This window comes from Helianthus annuus, chromosome 8 (assembly GCF_002127325.2).
Source record: "Helianthus annuus cultivar XRQ/B chromosome 8, HanXRQr2.0-SUNRISE, whole genome shotgun sequence".
Taxonomy (NCBI): Eukaryota; Viridiplantae; Streptophyta; class Magnoliopsida; order Asterales; family Asteraceae; genus Helianthus; species Helianthus annuus.
Window position 1 is genome coordinate 76,877,395 of NC_035440.2, and position 20,016 is coordinate 76,897,410.

At 38.8% G+C, this 20,016-nt stretch overlaps 2 protein-coding genes across 2 annotated transcripts; both read right to left on the reverse strand.

Moving 5' to 3' along the window:
• Window positions 1-11,066: 11,066 nt before the first annotated feature.
• On the reverse strand, window positions 11,067-12,386 carry LOC110897162. Its single transcript, XM_022143999.1, has one exon. It carries the CDS (start codon window positions 12,384-12,386, stop codon window positions 11,067-11,069), a length of 1,320 nt encoding a protein of 439 aa, XP_021999691.1.
• A 5,190-nt stretch (window positions 12,387-17,576) lies between these two features.
• LOC110897176 lies at window positions 17,577-19,651 on the reverse strand. Its single transcript, XM_022144003.1, has 2 exons — window positions 17,921-19,651; window positions 17,577-17,867 (listed from the first exon to the last, which is right to left on the reverse strand). Exons 1-2 carry the CDS (start codon window positions 19,649-19,651, stop codon window positions 17,577-17,579), a joined length of 2,022 nt encoding a protein of 673 aa, XP_021999695.1.
• Between the last annotated feature and the right edge of the window lie 365 nt (window positions 19,652-20,016).

A 20,016-nucleotide genomic window follows, 5' to 3' on the forward strand; every position in this document is an offset into this window, starting at 1 on the left:
ATCCCATGCCTTAGTAAGAGTGTGAACTCACCTTGGTTTGCTCGGTATGTTATTGCTTCTAGGGTTAATTAAATGTCTAAGTCCGTTACACACGACCTAGGATACATTGCACATGATTCGATGTAAGTGTTACATTCAAGTAGGGTTTACAAGTCACTGATAACCAAGCAATTGTGTTAAGTGCGTTCATTGTGTACAGAATGATATGATAAAGATTGTTCATGCATATGGTAATGTACAACAACATACAGTAAATAACATTCAGTAACATACATACAGTGGTGACAGGATAATCATTTTTCATACAATATTAACTTGGTTGTGTCAACAGCTCAGCAAATTTGGACAGTATGAACATTGATAAAACTCAGACTACACAAGTATCATGAAGTTCGTACAAGTGCAACGAGCATAAAACTCAGACAAGCAATCCCCTAATGAAACTCGGACCAAGGGGGCATTTCCCTTCACAAATTCGGACAAAAAGGGGGGGGGCTTCCTTACTTAAAAACTCGGACAGGGGGTGGGGGCCTTCACAAGGTCGGACAAGGGGGAGAGGGGTTGAAACTCGGACCAAGGGTCCTCTTGCAAAACTCGGACTACACATGTGGTGTCAAAACTCGGACCACAACCCTCCATTAAAAGTCGGACATGTGATTCCAATAAAAGTCGGACCACAATATAACAAGTAAAAGTCGGACTTAGCTAAGCATCCAAAGGTCAGACAAGTGGTTTACCCTTAAAGCTCGGACAACATGGCCTCATTAAGTTGGATTTTGTGAGATGTAAAAAGTTCGGACTATATTGTATTGCTAAAAGTCGGACTAGCTTGAATATATAAAAGTCGGATAAGTGAGAATAGCATAAAACTTGGACATATACTTGTTAATAAGAGTCAGACTTTTTAAGTTACATAAAAGTCGGACCAGCTTGTGTGATTTATAAAGTCCGGACATGCACTACACCAATAAAACTCAGACTCATCAATAAAGTTCAGACAACAAGCAATCGAAATCAACAAGCAGTTAATCATGCGAATCAATGGAACAGTTACGTTCATACATTCATACGATCAGGAAAACCCTAATTCATACTTTCACAGTGCAGAATCAAATCAACCATCAATAGTTTTGACATATCATACATCTAAATCATCAGGCAATTGATTACATATCATACAACCTTATTCATCTCTCAAAAATCAAAATAAATCAAATAGCACAGAATATCATATGAAGAACTAGGGTTTTGACATGATTCAATCAATCAACGATTTACATCAAACAATGATTAAACACATACCTTGGATTGATTCTAGACAGAAAGAGGAAATCAAGAGTGATGAAGAACTTGTGCCAATGATGAAGGTGATGATTGCCAGAGAAGATCAGAGAAGTGGAAGTACGTGTTTTGTTTCTTTGGTGATGGTTAGTGAAAGGGATTAGGGTTAAGAATGATTTAAGCTTCACTATTAGCACTAAGCACCCCTAAGAGTTATTTATCACATAATACATACACAAGATATGCAATTTACAGTTTCATCACCACATTCAAGTATTTGGCAAATCATTCAATAAGTAATACATAACCATGCTCAAATACAATATACTTTATAGAATTAAAACGTTACAGTTTCACAGCAACTAATTGTGCAAGTAGACAATTAAACAAACAGTGAACGTGCAATAAATGAAGTGGAATCTCAGAAACTCGAGTTGTCACAGTAATCGCGTAGCATGAATCGGCATCATTATTTGAAAATGTTTTTTTTAAATTCTAAATTTTGGCAAGTCATACTGCTGGAATTGCCGGAACTCCCAGGTTGGCAAGTGTAGAGTAGGAATCGGCATTTTGAGAATTCAACCAACAAGTGGTATTTGGTTGAAAAGCATTTTTACAAGTGATTGGTTTTTTGATCTTACAAGTGGTTAATCAAGGTCATTAAGTTGAACTTGATTTAACTATCATTATAAAGAGGAAAGAAACAATGTGATGATCTTACCCCATTTCCTACAAGTGGTAAATTCAACAAAACTAATTTTCCGAAAAAATCATTTTGATTAAAACAAACTTAAGTGTTTTGAAATCATAATGGGAAAATAGTTTGTTGACAGGGGGAGTTCTGATTGTTTATGCCAAGTGGATAATGATTTGAAGCTTGATACATCAGTTTGTCGCATTCTTGTACAGTTTGTTTTCAATTTCATTAAATGTTTTTGAATTTTAGGGGGAGTAAGAATTTCAGAAAATCCAAAAACATTAGAAAATTTAGAAAAACCAAAAACATGATAAAATGAAAAATGAGTTTTTGTTGCATAAAATAGAAAATGATAGTACATCAGTGGACTATCACAACATGCTAAAGAAATGTAAATTCAAAAATGTGATAAACAATCTCACTGCGGATGTGCCAGTAGGTTTTTGCACATTTAGTGATTGTGACAAGATATAAATATAAAATTCAAACTTGCTTATCTCGTGGGGAACATTTCTTGGATATATGGGTAACCCCCGAAATCTTGTTTGAAAGGTCCCTCTTTCTGAGATACTAGGTCTTTATACTCAGTGATATCTGGGGTATTATTCCGGGACTTCTGATTTTGCGGAAGCAATGGCCTAGTCCCCGTATAATACTTTGCAAATTGCTTGAAATATAGTGCCACCCTCAGCATAAAAATGATAAAACATTGCAAAATGCTAAATCATATGTTGTTGAAGAAAAGATCCTCTAAAGGGGACACACCTAAAGTCGAACCGTCATCTCTCTGCTGAACGGAAGTTCTGACCTGAGCTCTCACGGTTTCGCATCTAACCCCTTACAGATATCATCTAGGTATACTCACCTGTAAGACTGAATATTGGGATCTGGATACGGGAGTATATTCAAGTGGTGGGACATACGAATGAGTTTAAGTATCTAAGACACTAATCTTATATCTCGAAACAGTTAAACTTTGTGTGAAAATTTAAGAGGATCAGTATACTGACAATCTAAGTGAATTGTTTAGAACTTAAAATGAAATCAAGCTTAATGGCATTAGTGATTTGTCTCAAAAACTGATATGATCCTTTTGCACAAACTCACAAAAATATTGTTTGTTAATATTTCTTTACTACATTTCTTAAAAATCAAAAATTCAAAAAGATTTTAGTGTGTTTTAGCATAAATTTTTGAAAAATACAAAAAGATTTTTGACAAACTGATGTTGTAAAACTGGTTTTCTAAAATTCCAAGTACTAGGCATGATGAACATTTTGTGAGGAGGAGTATGTGATTAAAATGGATGAAAAAGTTCTCTTATAAATGGTTATCTAAAATTAAATCATTTTGAATGTTTCCTGCAAATGGTTTTTAATTTTTAAAAGCTTTAAACTTTGAGAAACTTATTTGTTTGGCAGAGTTTGTGCAGGAAATGACAGGTTCCAATACCTGAAGATGGTGATTTCCAGACTGCGATCCCAACAGATTGAGAGGGGGAGTCTGAAGACATAGAGAAGGAGTGTAAAAATGTAGAAAGCCAGATCGAGATTCTGAAGATAGAAGAAAGAAGATAGAGATTGAATGAGGATGCTTACAATGGAGAATGTTTTGAAAAAAGAGCCCGAAGACTGATAAAGACTGAAGGTTTGACAACCGAAGACTCGACACTGAAGACTCCGTCAACATCCGAGGGGAGTTTGTTGGTGTATCCGTCTGTCGACTTCGTCTTGTATCGAGTCTTGTATTGAAATAGATAGATTAGGGCTCGGAAATCAAGAAAGTGTGAATTTGATGTAATTCCGCTTGAAATGACACTAGGTCATTTCAAGCAAAATCAGTTGTGTTTAATTCCGCTTGAAGATTACTTGTTGATTTCGAGTCTTGTATTGAAATAGATAGATTAGGGCTCGGAAATCAAGAAAGTGTGAATTTGATGTAATTCCGCTTGAAATGACACTAGGTCATTTCAAGCGAAATCAGTTGTGTTTAATTCCGCTTGAAGATTACTTGTTGATTTCGCTTGAACACATTTGGAGCGAAATCATGTTTCGCTTGAAGCTGTTTCAAGCGGAATCAGGTCATCTATATATAGCTGATGTTGTGTGTCATTTGAAGCGGAATTAGCAGAGAATTTTCCGACGGTGAAGCTCTGTCGAGGTGTCTTCTGAATTGTAATTGTTCCAGAATCAATATACAAGACAGTTTTAAAGTGAATACAGCTGAAATAACACTAATACACTTGTTTCCGCCTCTTGTATTGGTGAATTACTCTTCTGATCGACTCGTTCGGTCTGAAAACGATCCTACAAATACTAAGTGCCGGAGGTTGATTTTCGTAAGTAAAATTTGATAAATATATATTTAGAATATATATTTCATACTAAAACTCTTGTGTGATTATTTGTTTATTTTGTGAACTAGTTATATTATTTTTAGGGTAAAATAATATAACTTGTGTATACTATGAAATTAAGACTCCAAAATAATACCAAAACTCTCACGAAATAAATATTTAAGTTACGCAATTATTATTGCAATACGAAATGCTAAAACGTAACTTATGTGATATTTCAGAAAATACTCTCACACGCACATTTTTGGTAAAATATTATTTTGGAAAATTTATGAAGTAAAATATAATATTTTTGGGAAAAACATATGTATTTTGAATTAAGGTATTTTAGACGAGTAATTTAAATATATTTTTCTAAGTGGGACTTAAAATATATTTTTTCGGAATTACAAGTGTACATGTATAAATACCCCCATCCTTGGGAAGGAAATACACATATAAAATACTTGAGAAGTGTGGATACGAAATAGTCACAAACTTGGAATAATGTCAAAGTAACGCGACTCAGAACATTAAACCCTAAGCCAAGGCACGACCCGTTCGTCTAATAGACATTAGTATGTGTAGGTCGTCGCGTAGCAGATCGAGTTTGGATTGACGATTCTATTCAGGAGACGCACTTCAGTGAGTTCATGTCCCCCTTTTCTCTTTAACTATTTTCAGTTTTATACTTCGGGGGTGAAATACATGTCACAATTATTACAAACATTTATTTACATGGTATGGTTAGCTTAGGGGGGGTTTTTACTACTAGATCATGTGAAGGGTGGGTACAACACTTAAGGCCATCTATCCTCGTTGTTAGGACCGAGGGATATGAGTGATAGATCTATTTGGATGTAGCGAGCCCACACCCATGAGGCCGGGGCGGCCCATAGAGGTGCCTGTGTCTTACAGCCGAAGCCCGGTAACAAATTTGCTAGGTTTGAGTCTTCCTGCACCTTTTCACACATACCAGTGGCTTTGCAACCCATTGGTGATCTTTTTTTCCTTATTGCTACATACTAGGGACTTTTATTCATACTTTGAAGATTTATACATACTCACTTTTACATGGACTCGCTCAACTTTTGTTGATTTTTCAAACTACATGTATTTCAAGAAATTAATGGATCTAGCGAAGTGTGCGATTGTGTCAAGCTGCGTAGCGAATAATGATGTCATCCAGGTTTAGGAGATGTAACCCTTTCCTGTACGAGTTACATGTCTCTAAACCACGTTTTTATTTAAGTCTTTTGTTGTGTCATGTGAACACGCTTTAATCATGTCATGGTTGTAACTTGTTTTATCTGTCGACATTTTAAACAATGATGTTGTGGTAACTTTAAATTTAATGAATGGATGATCATCATGTGTTTTATTTTCATGTAGCATTAATATGATTGTTGCTATGGTATTAAGAAGTCACAACAAATTAAACCCACGCTTCCGCAAAAGCCAGGGTGTGACATATACAAAATAAATATAGGGAACAAAAACACTTCTTCCAGCACATACTATCTTAAGGTATTCTTACACTATACGTATACTCAGTTGCAATTAACATAATATAGAAAGTACTCATGTGTAATAATAGAAAACTCCTTTCCAAAGATGCAAGTCATAGTATGTATCAGTTTTAGTTGTGCCTGTCAGTGCAAGCACAACAGTCAAGGCTATACAAACTCCACCTCCAGATCATTATTTGGTCGGTATGACGTGTAGATGCAGGACTTACATGACGTGATAAGTATAAATAGTTAATTAATTTTCTATGCACGCTTCTTATGTTTCATATTTTCATTTGATCTCTATGATGTAATTAAGTTTTCGCTTTTCAATAATATTTCACCAAAATGATACTAATAGTTTACTCCATAGGTAAAATACATACGTGGCCAATAAAATTAAGCAACTTTAATCAACATGTAAATTATGATTCAACCCAATTTTAATAGTTTTGGATTATACATCAGTAAAATTAAGAAACTCTATGCAGCAAGTTGAATTAGGATTCAACCCAAGTTCACAAGTATTCACACAAGCATTTTATCGAGCACCTTGTATGCATAAATTAAAGACAATAAAACAGAAGAAAATGCGACTCAATCCAACCCCATACTCGTAAGATCAAAAAGCAAATCATCGTGAATTAAAGAAGTCGTGGTAATTAACAAAATTACTTACCTGGGTTTAAAGAATGGAAGGCCAATTTGAAAGCTCCAAAATCGATGGCTCTTAGGATAATTCAAGAAATCTGCATATTGCACCAAATCAGTTTTATACACAGGAATCAGTGTCGCTCTCCAGGTGTTACGCCCCAATTTCCACTTAATTCGACGTATAAAAACAATTTGGAAAATTGTTTGAAATTTCGACATGACCTATTCGTTTATCACCATTAACAACCTGTTTTACACACCACACTTCAACGTTTAACATCCTTGACAAAAAACCCAAAACAAACAAAGTCTACACTAGACACGACATGACTTCAACTACCAAGTTTTACCCTACGACAAAGATGTCAACATACTACATAGACTTAAATACATATGACCAAGACTTAACCCATTTCAAAAGACTTGATAACGGAAGCGTGAGGCGGGCGTAAACCAAGTGTGCACGTTCCAAGCCGTCCAATCGCCTAAGTCGAGGATTTACCTACATTAAACATCAAACTTTAAAAAGTTAATGAAGGTACTTATTTAGTCCACAATACCAACATGGTAATTGCAATCAACTATATACTTCCATTTCTCATACGCATTCGATTACCCATTTTAGTGGGTATGGCATACAATCTCATAATGAGATTCAAGCATTTCGCATACGACCCGATAACATCGGGTTAATTACTTTCAACTTAAAAATCTCTCGTTCTATCCGTATAACGGATTGAACTTCATGCATATAATTTGGCTTACGTAACCATTCGTTCTAGACGGATGGTCTCATATCCTTACTCAACCTAGTTACAAGAACCGGTCAATTTGCATAACTTAGCATAATTCTTCTTTAGCATAAACAAATCCACAAAGAATTTGCTATTCATTCATTAACACCATAATCACTACGACATAGTATGAACAATATAACAAGAGTTGTCCAATACAGATGTTAACAATTATAAGTAAGTTTTCGTATGTAACGGAACATACCTTGGTCTTGTGATCCTTCCGGCTTCTTAGAATTCGAACCTTCTTCCTTCACACCTAAATAAACATGATCATTCATTCGTTTAGTACCCCACTTTCATTCCATCATTTTCCAATTTACACATAACTACTCATTCAAGCATTTCATCGAACACCTAGTGTGCGTTACTTTAACAAAGCATAGTGTACAAACATTTTAAGCATGACTTTAACAAAGCACAGTGTGTGGGTTTTGTGGTTTTCTCACTATTAATCTAATAGTTTGGCATTTATCATGTTTCCCCCCTTAAGTTTATTAACTTGTAAATCTTAACTTAAAAACCCACATTTAGGTACCATATTATTATATATTCCTTAATCACATTAAGTTTATTATTATTTATTGTGTCTTTCATTTTTGGGGTGTTACAAGTCTACCCCCTTAAAAGAGGTTTCGTCCCCGAAACCTGGACATAACAATCTTAAACGTATACATACCAAAAAGAAATGGATAGTGCCTCCTCATTTCATCTTCCGCTTCCCATGTGAGTTCTGACCCCTTTCGGTGTTGCCATTGTACCAACACTTGTCGGACAGCCTTGTTGCGGAGCTTCTTCACCTTGACATCTTTAATGGCTATTGGTCTTTCGACATAATTCAACCCTTCGTCCACCTCGATGTCATCGAGAGGTACTAATGCGGTTTCATCCGCAAGACACTTTCTCAACTGCGACACGTGGAAGGTATTGTGAATTCCGTCTAAAGTAGGCGGTAATTCTAATCGATATACAACCCTTCCAACTCGAGCCAAGATTTTAAACGGCCCGATATACCGAGGGCCTAACTTACCCCGTTTACGAAAACGGATTATGCCTTTCCATGGCGACACCTTCAATAGAACAAAATCCCCAACTTGAAATTCAATAGGGCGCTTTCTTTTGTCTGTATAAGCTTTTTATCGATCCTGGGCTGCTTTCAAACGAGCTCTAATCAATTCGATCTTTTCATTCGTCACTGCTATTAAATCACTTGACGCAAGCTCCCTTTGCCCCACTTCACCCCAACATACGGGTGTTCTACATTTTCTCCCGTATAGTAATTCATAAGGTGCCATTTGAATGCCACTATGGTAACTATTGTTAGAAGAAAATTCCACTAGCGGTAAATGGTCATCCCAACTTCCCCCAAAATCTAAAGCACACGCCCTCAGCATATCAATAAGTGTTTGAATGGTTCTTTCTGACTGGCCGTCAGTTTGAGGGTGGTAGGCGGTACTTATGTGTAATTTCGTCCCCACATTTTCGTGAAATCTTTGCCAGTAACGAGAGGTAAATCTAGTGTCCCAATCCGAGACAATTGACACGGGCACCCCGTGCCGAGACACAATCTCATTCATGTAAATTTCCGCCATTTTCTCGAAAGAATAAGCTTCTTTTATGGGTAGAAAGTGGGCGCTTTTCGTAAGTCGATCTACGATTACCCATATTGTATCATGCCCCTTTTTCGTTCTTGGAAGCTTGGTTATTAAGTCCATCGTTAGTTCCTCCCATTTCCACAATGGTATCCCCAAAGGTTGTGATTCCCCGTAGGGCTTTTGATGTTCCGCTTTTACTTGGGAGCACGTTAAGCATTTTGCGACATACTTGACGATATCGCGTTTCATGCCCGGCCACCAATAATTGGCCTTCAAATCCCGATACATCTTTGTAGCCCCAGGGTGGACCGAATAACGTGACTTATGTGCTTCGTCGAGTAGTGCGGCCTTGAATTCACAAAATCGGGGTATCCAAATTCGGCCGAATCGCGTCTTGAGTTCGGTCGAATTTTCTTCTAATTTATCGATTACGCCTTTTAACCTTTCTTTCTTTAAGTCTTCTGCTCCAAGCGACTTTATTTGAGATTCACGTATCGTTTCAAGTAATCGTGGCGTAACTATCATCTTCATGGACTTTACACGGAGAGGAGACGGATACTCTCTTCGGCTTAACGCATCGGCTACCACGTTTGCTTTTCCCGGGTGATAAAGGATATCACAATCATAATCCTTGATAAGTTCCAGCCATCTTCGTTGCCTCATATTCAAATCTTTCTGTTCAAAGAAATACTTGAGGCTTTTATGATCCGAGTAAATTGTACATTTCGCACCGTATAGGTAGTGTCTCCAAATCTTTAAGGCGAACACTACCGCTGCCAATTCCAGATCATGTGTTGGGTAGTTCACCTCGTGAAGTTTCAGTTGCCGCGACGCATATGCAATAACCTTTCCCCTTTGCATCAAAACACAACCTAACCCCTGGTGTGAAGCATCTGAATAAACAACCAGATCTTCAGTTCCATCTGGCAACGTCAGGACCGGAGGACTCGACAATTTCTCCTTCAGTATACGAAAGGCCTCTTCCTGTTCCTTACCCCACACAAACTTTTCTTTCTTTCTCGTCAGTTTGGTTAAGGGTAGAGCTATCTTCGAGAAATCCTGTACGAACCGCCTGTAGTATCCCGCGAGGCCTAGAAAACTCCTTATCTCAGTCGGACTTTTCGGGGAAACCCATTTCATTACAGCATCGATTTTTGATGGGTCCACTAAAACACCTTCCGCATTGATCACGTGACCTAGAAACTGCACCTCCCTGAGCCAGAAGGCGCACTTTGGAAATTTTGCGTAAAGTTTCTCCTTGCGGAGAGTTTCGAGTACTTCACGCAAGTGCCTTGCATGCTCAGCTTTGCTTCGCGAATAAACTAAGATATCATCTATGAACACTATTACTGTTTTGTCTAACATGGGTCGACACACCCGGTTCATAAGATCCATAAATGCGGCCGGCGCGTTCGTCAATCCAAACGACATGACTAGAAATTCATAGTGCCCATAACGGGTTCTAAATGCAGTCTTTGGAATATCCTCTTCCCGTACTCTAACTTGATGGTACCCCGAACGCAGGTCTATCTTGGAGAACCAACTCGCCCCTTGTAATTGATCGAAAAGGTCGTCGATTCTCGGTAAAGGGTAGCGGTTCTTTATGGTCAGTTTGTTTAATTCTCTATAGTCGATGCACATACGCATCGACCCGTCTTTCTTTTTAACAAAAAGGACGGGTGCTCCCCAAGGCGACACACTTGGGCGTATGAAGCCCTTATCTAGAAGATCTTGCAACTGTGTCATTAATTCTCGCATCTCGGTGGGAGCAAGTCTATAGGGAGCCTTCGCAACTGGCTTCGCGCCCGGGTTTAATTCGATGCGAAACTCTATCTCCCTTTCGGGAGGAAGTCCCGGCAATTCTTCCGGAAATACGTCCGGAAATTCGTTCACGACCTCAACGTCTTCAAGCTTCGGGAGGGTTTGTCGGGCATCTCCTACATAAGCTAAGTATGCTCTACTCCCGTTAAGTACGTACTTATAAGCTTGGACCAAGGTACACAACTTGGTTTCTACATTTCTCTCTCCTTGAATACTTAATTGTTTTCCACTTGGAGCCTGGATAAGCATTACCTTATTTTCACAATCAATCTCCGCATGGTGTCGCGCCAACCAATCCATCCCCACAATCATTTTAAATTCCCCCAAAACCATAGGTATAAGGTCTGACATTCTTCATCTTCTATAGTGAATTTACAATTTCTACAAACCTCGTGGTAACATATAGATCTTACTATCGGCTATTTCTACTTCTAGTGGCATTGGCATTCGTTCGATCCTAAAGGACGGATGTTGTATAATTTCGTTCGAAATAAATGACATAGTAGCTCCGGTATCGAACAGAACATAAACCGGTATGGAGTTTAGTAAAAAGATACCTGAAATCACATTCGGATGAGACTTGGCTTCTTCGGAGGTAATTTGGAACATTCTACCCTTGGCCCTAGGACCTTCTTGTTTCTTATCTTCCTTCTTCGACTCTTGCTGGAGTTTCGGGCATTCAGATTTGATGTGCCCTTTTTCGAAGCAATTGAAGCAAGTCTTTGGGCTACTCGGGCACTGATAGGACGAGTGTCCCTCCTTACCGCATTTATAACACCCCTTTTTGCCCAACAGACACTCCCCAGTATGGAGCTTTCCACAAGTCTTGCAAGGGGTGATTCCACCTTTCGATTTTTCCTTCCTCCCTTGATCTTGAAACCTCCCCCTTTTTGATGGACTCGAGCTCGTACCTTTCTCACTTGGTCTTTTCTCACCACGTTCTTCTTGCCTTCTTATTTCAATTTCTCTATCCCGTGCTAGATTAATGAGCTCCTCAAGGGTTTCACATTTCGAGGGAGTGATGAATTCCCTAAATTCTGCCTTCAGTATCCCGTAAAAGCGATTGATCTTCATTCTTTCGGTTTGCACAAACTCCGTACAAAACTTCATCTTATCCAAGAAAATACTAGATATCTCATTTATCATTTCGTTTTTCTGCCGGAGTCGTAAGAAATCTTCTTGAATCTTGTCGATGGCTGACTGAGGGCAATGGTACTTCATGAAAGGTTCTTTAAATTCTTGCCAAGTCATTGTCTGAAGTTTGTCCTCGCCTATCTCCTTACTATAAGCATCCCACCAGTCTTTTGCTTGAAAAGTGAGTTGTCCCGTAGCGAACATTACTCGATCCTCCTCATCACACCGACTTCGTTTGAACACCGCCTCCATGCTTAAGATCCATCTTTGGCACATTACCGGATCGATTTTACCATCGTAAGTGGTAGGCTTACACGCCATGAAGTCTTTATATGTACATCGTCGATCTTTACCTTTATCCTTAGACCCTTCCATTAACTCTTTTAACTCTTCAATCTTACTTGTCATCATAGCGTCTACGATTCCCAAAACTCTACTTTCTACCTCTTGAGCTAATCGTGGGAGATTAGCTTGCATAACCCCTTCCGCCACCTCCGTGACCCTATTGTTAAAGGCTTCTTGACGGGTCGGGTCATCATCCTCATTGACGTTTCTTGCTTCAGCCATCTACACAAAGTCATGTTTTCGCTTAATACAAATCATAAGCCTCCCGTATATCATAGTTCATTAATCTCATGTTTCTTTCATTCGTAATCTTATATTTATAAATCTTTGCCTACTTTTAAGGTTTCCATCATTTGCCCACATTACCCGACATATTACTTTTGGCTTTTATAATTTCATTCGATCTTAACCACTACCCGTGATTACATCTACCATTTTAGGCCTTATGTGGGTCTTACTCGACAAATAAACGGTTTCCAAACAAGTCGGGAACTCGAACTGCGAAAATAATACAAAAATTAAGGTTTTTCAGCGGATTGAAATCCGCTAGCCGTCGGCGACGGCATGGCCTCCCGTCGGCGACGGGTTCCAGAAAGTGGCGTCGGCCACTTTTGCCCGTAGGCAGGAAGTTAGGGCGTCGGTCATCAAGGGGGCGTCGGCGACGGCCAAATGCCCGTCGGCGACGGGCTTTCGTTTGTTGATTTCGCTGCAGCTTTGTTTAAGCACTTTTAATCGCATTTTCAGGCCGATTTCAGCTACACGGTCCCTGGAATCCCCGTTTCACCTCCCCTCATTACATATAAAAATACTTATCTTCAATATCCGTATTATAAGCTTACTATGCATACTTGCGTTTACCGAAAACTTAAATTTTTACCTCGTTGGCGATCTTGGAACGAGCACACTTTCGAGCGAGCCATTGGTTTGAGTTCAAGCGCTATTACTCCAGCTCGAATCCCTCAAACCTAGGCTCTGATACCAACTTGTTACGCCCCAATTTCCACTTAATTCGACGTATAAAAACAATTTGGAAAATTGTTTGAAATTTCGACATGACCTATTCGTTTATCACCATTAACAACTTGTTTTACACACCACACTTCAACGTTTAACATCCTTGACAAAAAAACCCAAAACAAACAAAGTCTACACTAGACACGACATGACTTCAACTACCAAGTTTTACCCTACGACAAAGATGTCAACATACTACATAGACTTAAATACATATGACCAAGACTTAACCCATTTCAAAAGACTTGATAACGGAAGCGTGAGGCGGGCGTAAACCAAGTGTGCACGTTCCAAGCCGTCCAATCGCCTAAGTCGAGGATTTACCTACATTAAACATCAAACTTTAAAAAGTTAATGAAGGTACTTATTTAGTCCACAATACCAACATGGTAATTGCAATCAACTATATACTTCCATTTCTCATACGCATTCGATTACCCATTTTAGTGGGTATGGCATACAATCTCATAATGAGATTCAAGCATTTCGCATACGACCCGATAACATCGGGTTAATTACTTTCAACTTAAAAATCTCTCGTTCTATCCGTATAACGGATTGAACTTCATGCATACAATTTGGCTTACGTAACCATTCGTTCTAGACGGATGGTCTCATATCCTTACTCAACCTAGTTACAAGAACCGGTCAATTTGCATAACTTAGCATAATTCTTCTTTAGCATAAACAAATCCACAAAGAATTTGCTATTCATTCATTAACACCATAATCACTACGACATAGTATGAACAATATAACAAGAGTTGTCCAATACAGATGTTAACAATTATAAGTAAGTTTTCGTATGTAACGGAACATACCTTGGTCTTGTGATCCTTCCGGCTTCTTAGAATTCGAACCTTCTTCCTTCACACCTAAATAAACATGATCATTCATTCGTTTAGTACCCCACTTTCATTCCATCATTTTCCAATTTACACATAACTACTCATTCAAGCATTTCATCGAACACCTAGTGTGCGTTACTTTAACAAAGCATAGTGTACAAACATTTTAAGCATGACTTGCTAGTCCATCCTATACATCATCATTATTCAACCTAATTCTTACAATTCCTTTAACCTATATCAATTTACCTAGCATTCGGGTACTACAAGCTGATTTACATATAAAATTACATCTATTCATCATTCCTATAATCCTCATATTCATAATCACAATTTCACAAAGTGGGTTTATAGAGGCTTTCTTTCAATTAACCAAAATCGAGCATGATTTCTACTTTAGAGGGTATTATTATCATCTATACAACACAAATCATAACATGATTTCATGATTGGGTCGAAACCCTAATTCTACAACTTATCAAATCCAGAAATTCGACTTACCACTTGATTGGGTATGGGTAAATGATCGAAATCCTACTACATGCAACTGATAAACATCGATTTTCCCTTGTCAATTTGGTGAATTGGTGAGAACAAGGGTGAGCCCTTGTTTTTCTTTGTTCCTGGACGATCCACACACGTACAGTGTGTGGGTTTTGTGGTTTTCTCACTATTAATCTAATAGTTTGGCATTTATCATGCTTCCCCCCTTAAGTTTATTAACTTGTAAATCTTAACTTAAAAACCCACATTTAGGTACCATATTATTATATATTCCTTAATCACATTAAGTTTATTATTATTTATTGTGTCTTTCATTTTTGGGGTGTTACACCAGGGTAGTTCACAATCGAAGAAAGAGTTGTATGTATGAAATTTGTGGGTGCTGACGTGATGTCGTGGTCACAATCAAATTTAATCCAATTACTACTAATAGCTAGCGGTAAGTGGGTATCGAACACAGGGAGTTTGTGGAATATGTGTTATTTAGAAGTGTATCTAAGTTAACTAAGATTAAACTAATTGCGATAAAAGTAAATTCAAGAGTTTGGATTGTTTGATTTTAAAACTAAGATTACTAATTAAATTGCGAATTAAGAATTGGTTTTGTAAGCAATTTAGAGACCAATGACCATCCTAAGTTTCCAGTTTGCTTTGACATTCATGCTAATATTCAACTAGAAAGAACCACATAGACATGGTTCATGTGTTATTACTTGTCGTGATGAAAGGGAACTAAGTACTCGGATTCCTAGAATGCGAGGTTGTTACCCGATGAACAATTAATCAATACCCAATCCTAATCCCGCTCATGATATCTCTATTGCCAACGGCACCAAGAACGTATGGTTTAGACTAAGATTAACATGCAAATTAACAATTTACGAACAAGCAAACCACACACCATAATAAACAAACCATCATAGCAAGTCTATTATTCTAGAAATAAGAATCAAAACACAAATGTCTTAGACAAACCTTCAACCTAGGATGATCACCATAAGTTTAGCCACTAACAAGATGTTTTGAAATTGTTTCAAGCTCTCAAGAACACCCAAAATTCGCCTCTAGACTGGTGGTAACCGAATGGGATTGATTGGAATTGAAAAGACACAATAAAACATCATAAAATAGGGCAATTACACATTTCTCGCTGGCCTCCACCGTTAGCTACGGTGGCCACCGTAGCTTACGGTGGCTTGGAATGGCTTACGGTGGGTCTCTACTGCCTTACGGTGGAAGAAAAATGCTGGGGGCTACCGTAATTTACGGTAGCTACCGTAAGCTACGGTAGCCTTCAGCATGCAATTTTGTTTTCTTCATAACTTTTTCGTTTCAACTCCGTTTTCTTCACCGTTTTCCCCTACGTTTTCGTAATTTCGTCCTCTATGATGTCATCTTCTTAATTTCCATACCAATAATTGATTTTTTTCATTTATTCTCCGTCTTTCAATCTCCAATCCGGTCGCGCCTATTCGAAGCTTCATTTCCACACTTTTAAGCCCCAAATGTACCTGAAACACAAGCAACCGTAGTTATCTAATTCTAGACAATTACCCGATTAAATGTGAGATTTTAATATCGTTTATACCACTTAAGGGTTGTCCTATGGACCACCCGTCACATCCTCACACTTAACCGTTGCTTGTCCCAAGTAACCCATCAAAAACCATTTTCAAGTGCACAAGCGATCAACATAAATCAAGCATAAACATGTCATCCTTCTACTAACCCTTTCATAACACCAAAATAACACACCCCTCACTAAATCTCTCCTCTCGGCTACAAGTAAGCGCTAGCAAAGATAAGCTAGACACACAAAAGGCAAACGGGTGATTGCACAACTATATGCTTGTACCTAAATCGGTCCTCCGCCTAACAAGTGCCAAACATGAATGCAAATCAAAGGGACTTAAAGGTTGTAATGTGGTTAGGTGTACAGGTAGGAAATGGAATATATATGTAGTAGCGAAGGACTTTACCCGGTCTTTTTATTACACAATGAAATAAAAAACACATAACTACTATATACAAGACAACTCACACATCCTTCTTTTTCATTTTTTTTCATTGCTTTTTTCATAAACTTTTTTTTCTTTTTTTTCTTTCTTTTTTTTATCATAGCATAGAGAAACATTCACATAACATATCTAAACACAACTAAAGCAACTACTAACACTATAAGACCGGGTTAAGTCGGGTATATTTTTGGAGAACTAGCTAAGGGGTAACAAATGATCGGCTTTTAGGCACAAAATGGACAACTAAATGTCCAAACCCCCGCCCTTCTCACTACCAAGCTCATATATATAATTTATGAGGTCCAACCCCCCAAATCCCACACTCACACACACTATGGCGAGGCTACCTAAATGCCCTTATCCTTTCTACATTCATGTTCAACTAAGCCCTCGAACCGTATTCAAGCACAAGTTCTAATGCACCCCCACCTGTTGCCACTCTCATCAAAGACAAGCATTATTTATATACAAGTGTGGCTTCAACTCTCACCAAGAATAAAGGTAATTAAGGGTTGTCGGTGCATCATTCGGGTGTAGTCCAGGGTGTTCAAATTCTCACAATGTTTTGCTTGATTTAAAAAAAATAAAAAACCTCAAAATCCCCCCCCCCATCCCCACACTTGGGATACATTGACCCCAATGTATGGTTTTGGGAAGAATTGATCGCTAAAACCCTTCATCATCAACAAAAGCTTTAAATCTCAAACCCCAAATTTCTTTTTTTTATTTATTTTGTTTTAATCTAAAAGCAAACGAACTAACTACCAATATTTCAAAGCTAAAGAACATAACAAGACTTAGGAAAGAGTACATTGACCTGGTGAAGTTTGACACAACAGATGTTGTGGATAATCCGACTTCCTATCACCACCTTCACACAAATATCCGCACATCTTCCCCACACTTGAATGTCCCCATGGCCCTGAAACATAGAAAGATAAAAACAGCAAGATCAATATAAAACCTCGGGTTGCCTCCCGAGCAGCGCTAAGTTTGCAGGTCTTCAGCCAGACCATGCCACCCCCTATTTATGGTGGCTCAAAGAAACGATTTCTATCATCTCCATCATTTCCTCGTGTCATTGAGCAAAATGCATCCATCTCATGTTCATTCGGTGGAAAATCACGTACACTCCTGCTTAAACCTTCATACTTTTCTTCACGACCAGGTGGTTTATTCGTTTTCGTTCTTTGACATGTGCTTTTCATATGACCATTAGATTCGCTACCCTTACCCTCAATGGACTCATAACTAATAATCCTCGTCTGAACATCAAGAACAACATACAGCTCTTTTCGGTCATAATAATAATCCCGTCTCTACAGTTGATTTGAGCATTTACTGTAAAGAGAAACGGTCGACCCAAAATCACCCTTTGTTGCGACACCATCTCGGTAGTAGCATAATCTAAGACCAGAAAATCCACCGGGTATTCGAATTCTCCCAACCGAATCATAACATTCCTAACCACTCCTCGCGGACGTCTCCAACTCTCATCCGCCAAACTCACCATGGTGTCTATATCTTTGAGCGGACCAAAATCATACATGTCATATAGATCACCTGGTAACACACTCATGCTCGCCCCGTAGTCCAACAATGCGTGAGGAATTTTTAATTTTCCCACACGGGTAGGCACGATTGGTGCTCCATGTTCTTTATCATTCTCACCATCGGTGTCCTTCCCTATACCTGTATTTATTTGACATGAAGAGGTTAGAAATTTTTCATTAAATTCGGTACTAGGAACGGTGCTTACCACATTGATATTAACGCTTTTTATGTTCTTGGGATTTGTCACCGTGTCACTCGGTAGCTGGCCTTTTGCTTTCTTCAGTATCGTCACTTCACTCGCAAGTTGACCCATTTGGGTGGTTAACGATTGAATAGCTTTGTCACGGATTTCATCTTTTTGCATACGAACCTCATCCAGCTGATTTCTTCGTTGCATCTCCATTTGCATCGCTTTCAACATTTCCATGACCTCATTTCCACCCGAGGAACCTTGACTCGAAGACCCACTTTGATCATTAAACGGTTGGCGTGGAACAAAGTTACCTTGACTTCCTTGAAAATTCGGGTTGGCTTGATTTGAGGGATTTCCATATCTAAAATTTGGGTGGTTTCGTAACCCAGGGTGGTATGTGTTCGAATTCATGTTAAAGTTTCGACCACCCCCTTGAATAGCATTCACCTCTTCCACTTGCTCCTCAACCACTCCTACCAAACATACTTCCGCCGTGTGGCCTATTTCGTTGCAATTAGTGCACACGTTGTACACTTGATTCATGGTTTGAACGCCTCCACTCTCTACTCCATGCAATTGTGGCCTTGCTATCACATGCCTTGCCCGTCTTGAGGATTGGGCCTTCCTTTTGGAGGTCACCGCCATTTGCTCTAAAAATGCCCAATCATCTTGTTCAAAATTTGTACCGAATGTACCGTTAGTAATCGACATCAAGTTACGAGCATCCTCCGAACTCAACCCTTCGTGAAACGCGTTCAACAACTCCCAAAGTTGGATTCCGTGATGAGGGCAATTCCGTAACATCATATTAAACCTTTCAAAAGCCTCATGAAACATTTCCCCCGATTGTTGTTGGAAGCTTCTCAAACCTCTCCTTGCATCGTTGGTCTTTTGAGAAGTGTAGAACTCGTCCAAGAAAATCTGTTGCATATCGGCCCATGTATAAATTGACGCGGAAGGCAAAGTATGAAACCATCTCTTTGCTTTATCTTCCAAAGAGAATTGAAATAGAACCAACTTGACATCGTCCGACGAAAAACCTTGACCTCCAATAGTGTTGCAAATGGAGTCATAGGTTTCCAAATGAAAGTAAGGTTCTTCCGTTGCTAACCCTTTAAACTTTGGCAAACTTTGAAGTGTGGTAATTCTAACCTCAAAAGTCCTTCCATCCGGGTGATGAGGAATCACCACCGGTGAAGGATTATTAGTAATAACCGGTCTAAAATGAGCTTCAATTCCCCGCACCGCATCTCGGTGATGTCTTCGTGGAGCACCCAATGGTACTCTTGGACGACCCATTTGCCTTTGCATCGGCCCTTGAGGTGCAAGCGGTTGCTGAAATTGAGGTTGTTGCATTGGAGGTTGTTGCACCGACCTTTGGAATTAGTGATGTTGATATTGCGGCTGAACTTGTTGTAGAGGTGTTGGTCTTTGGATTTGTGGCCCATGTAGCCGAATTTGTTGTATCCCCGTTGGTGGCCTACCCATATCTTGAATTTGTTGCAATGGTTGACTTTGTTGACCCACTCCTCCTTGAGGTACCAAATTACCTCCATCACCCCCATAGTAAAAACCTTCTTCTTCATATCCCCTAAAATCTTCTTCATACCCATCATCATAACCATCTCCTTGGATACCCAAAGATTGCCCAAATGGAAAGGATGAATATTGGAAACCCGATTGGTTCGGTGGTCGGTATGTAGATGTAGTATGCATGACGG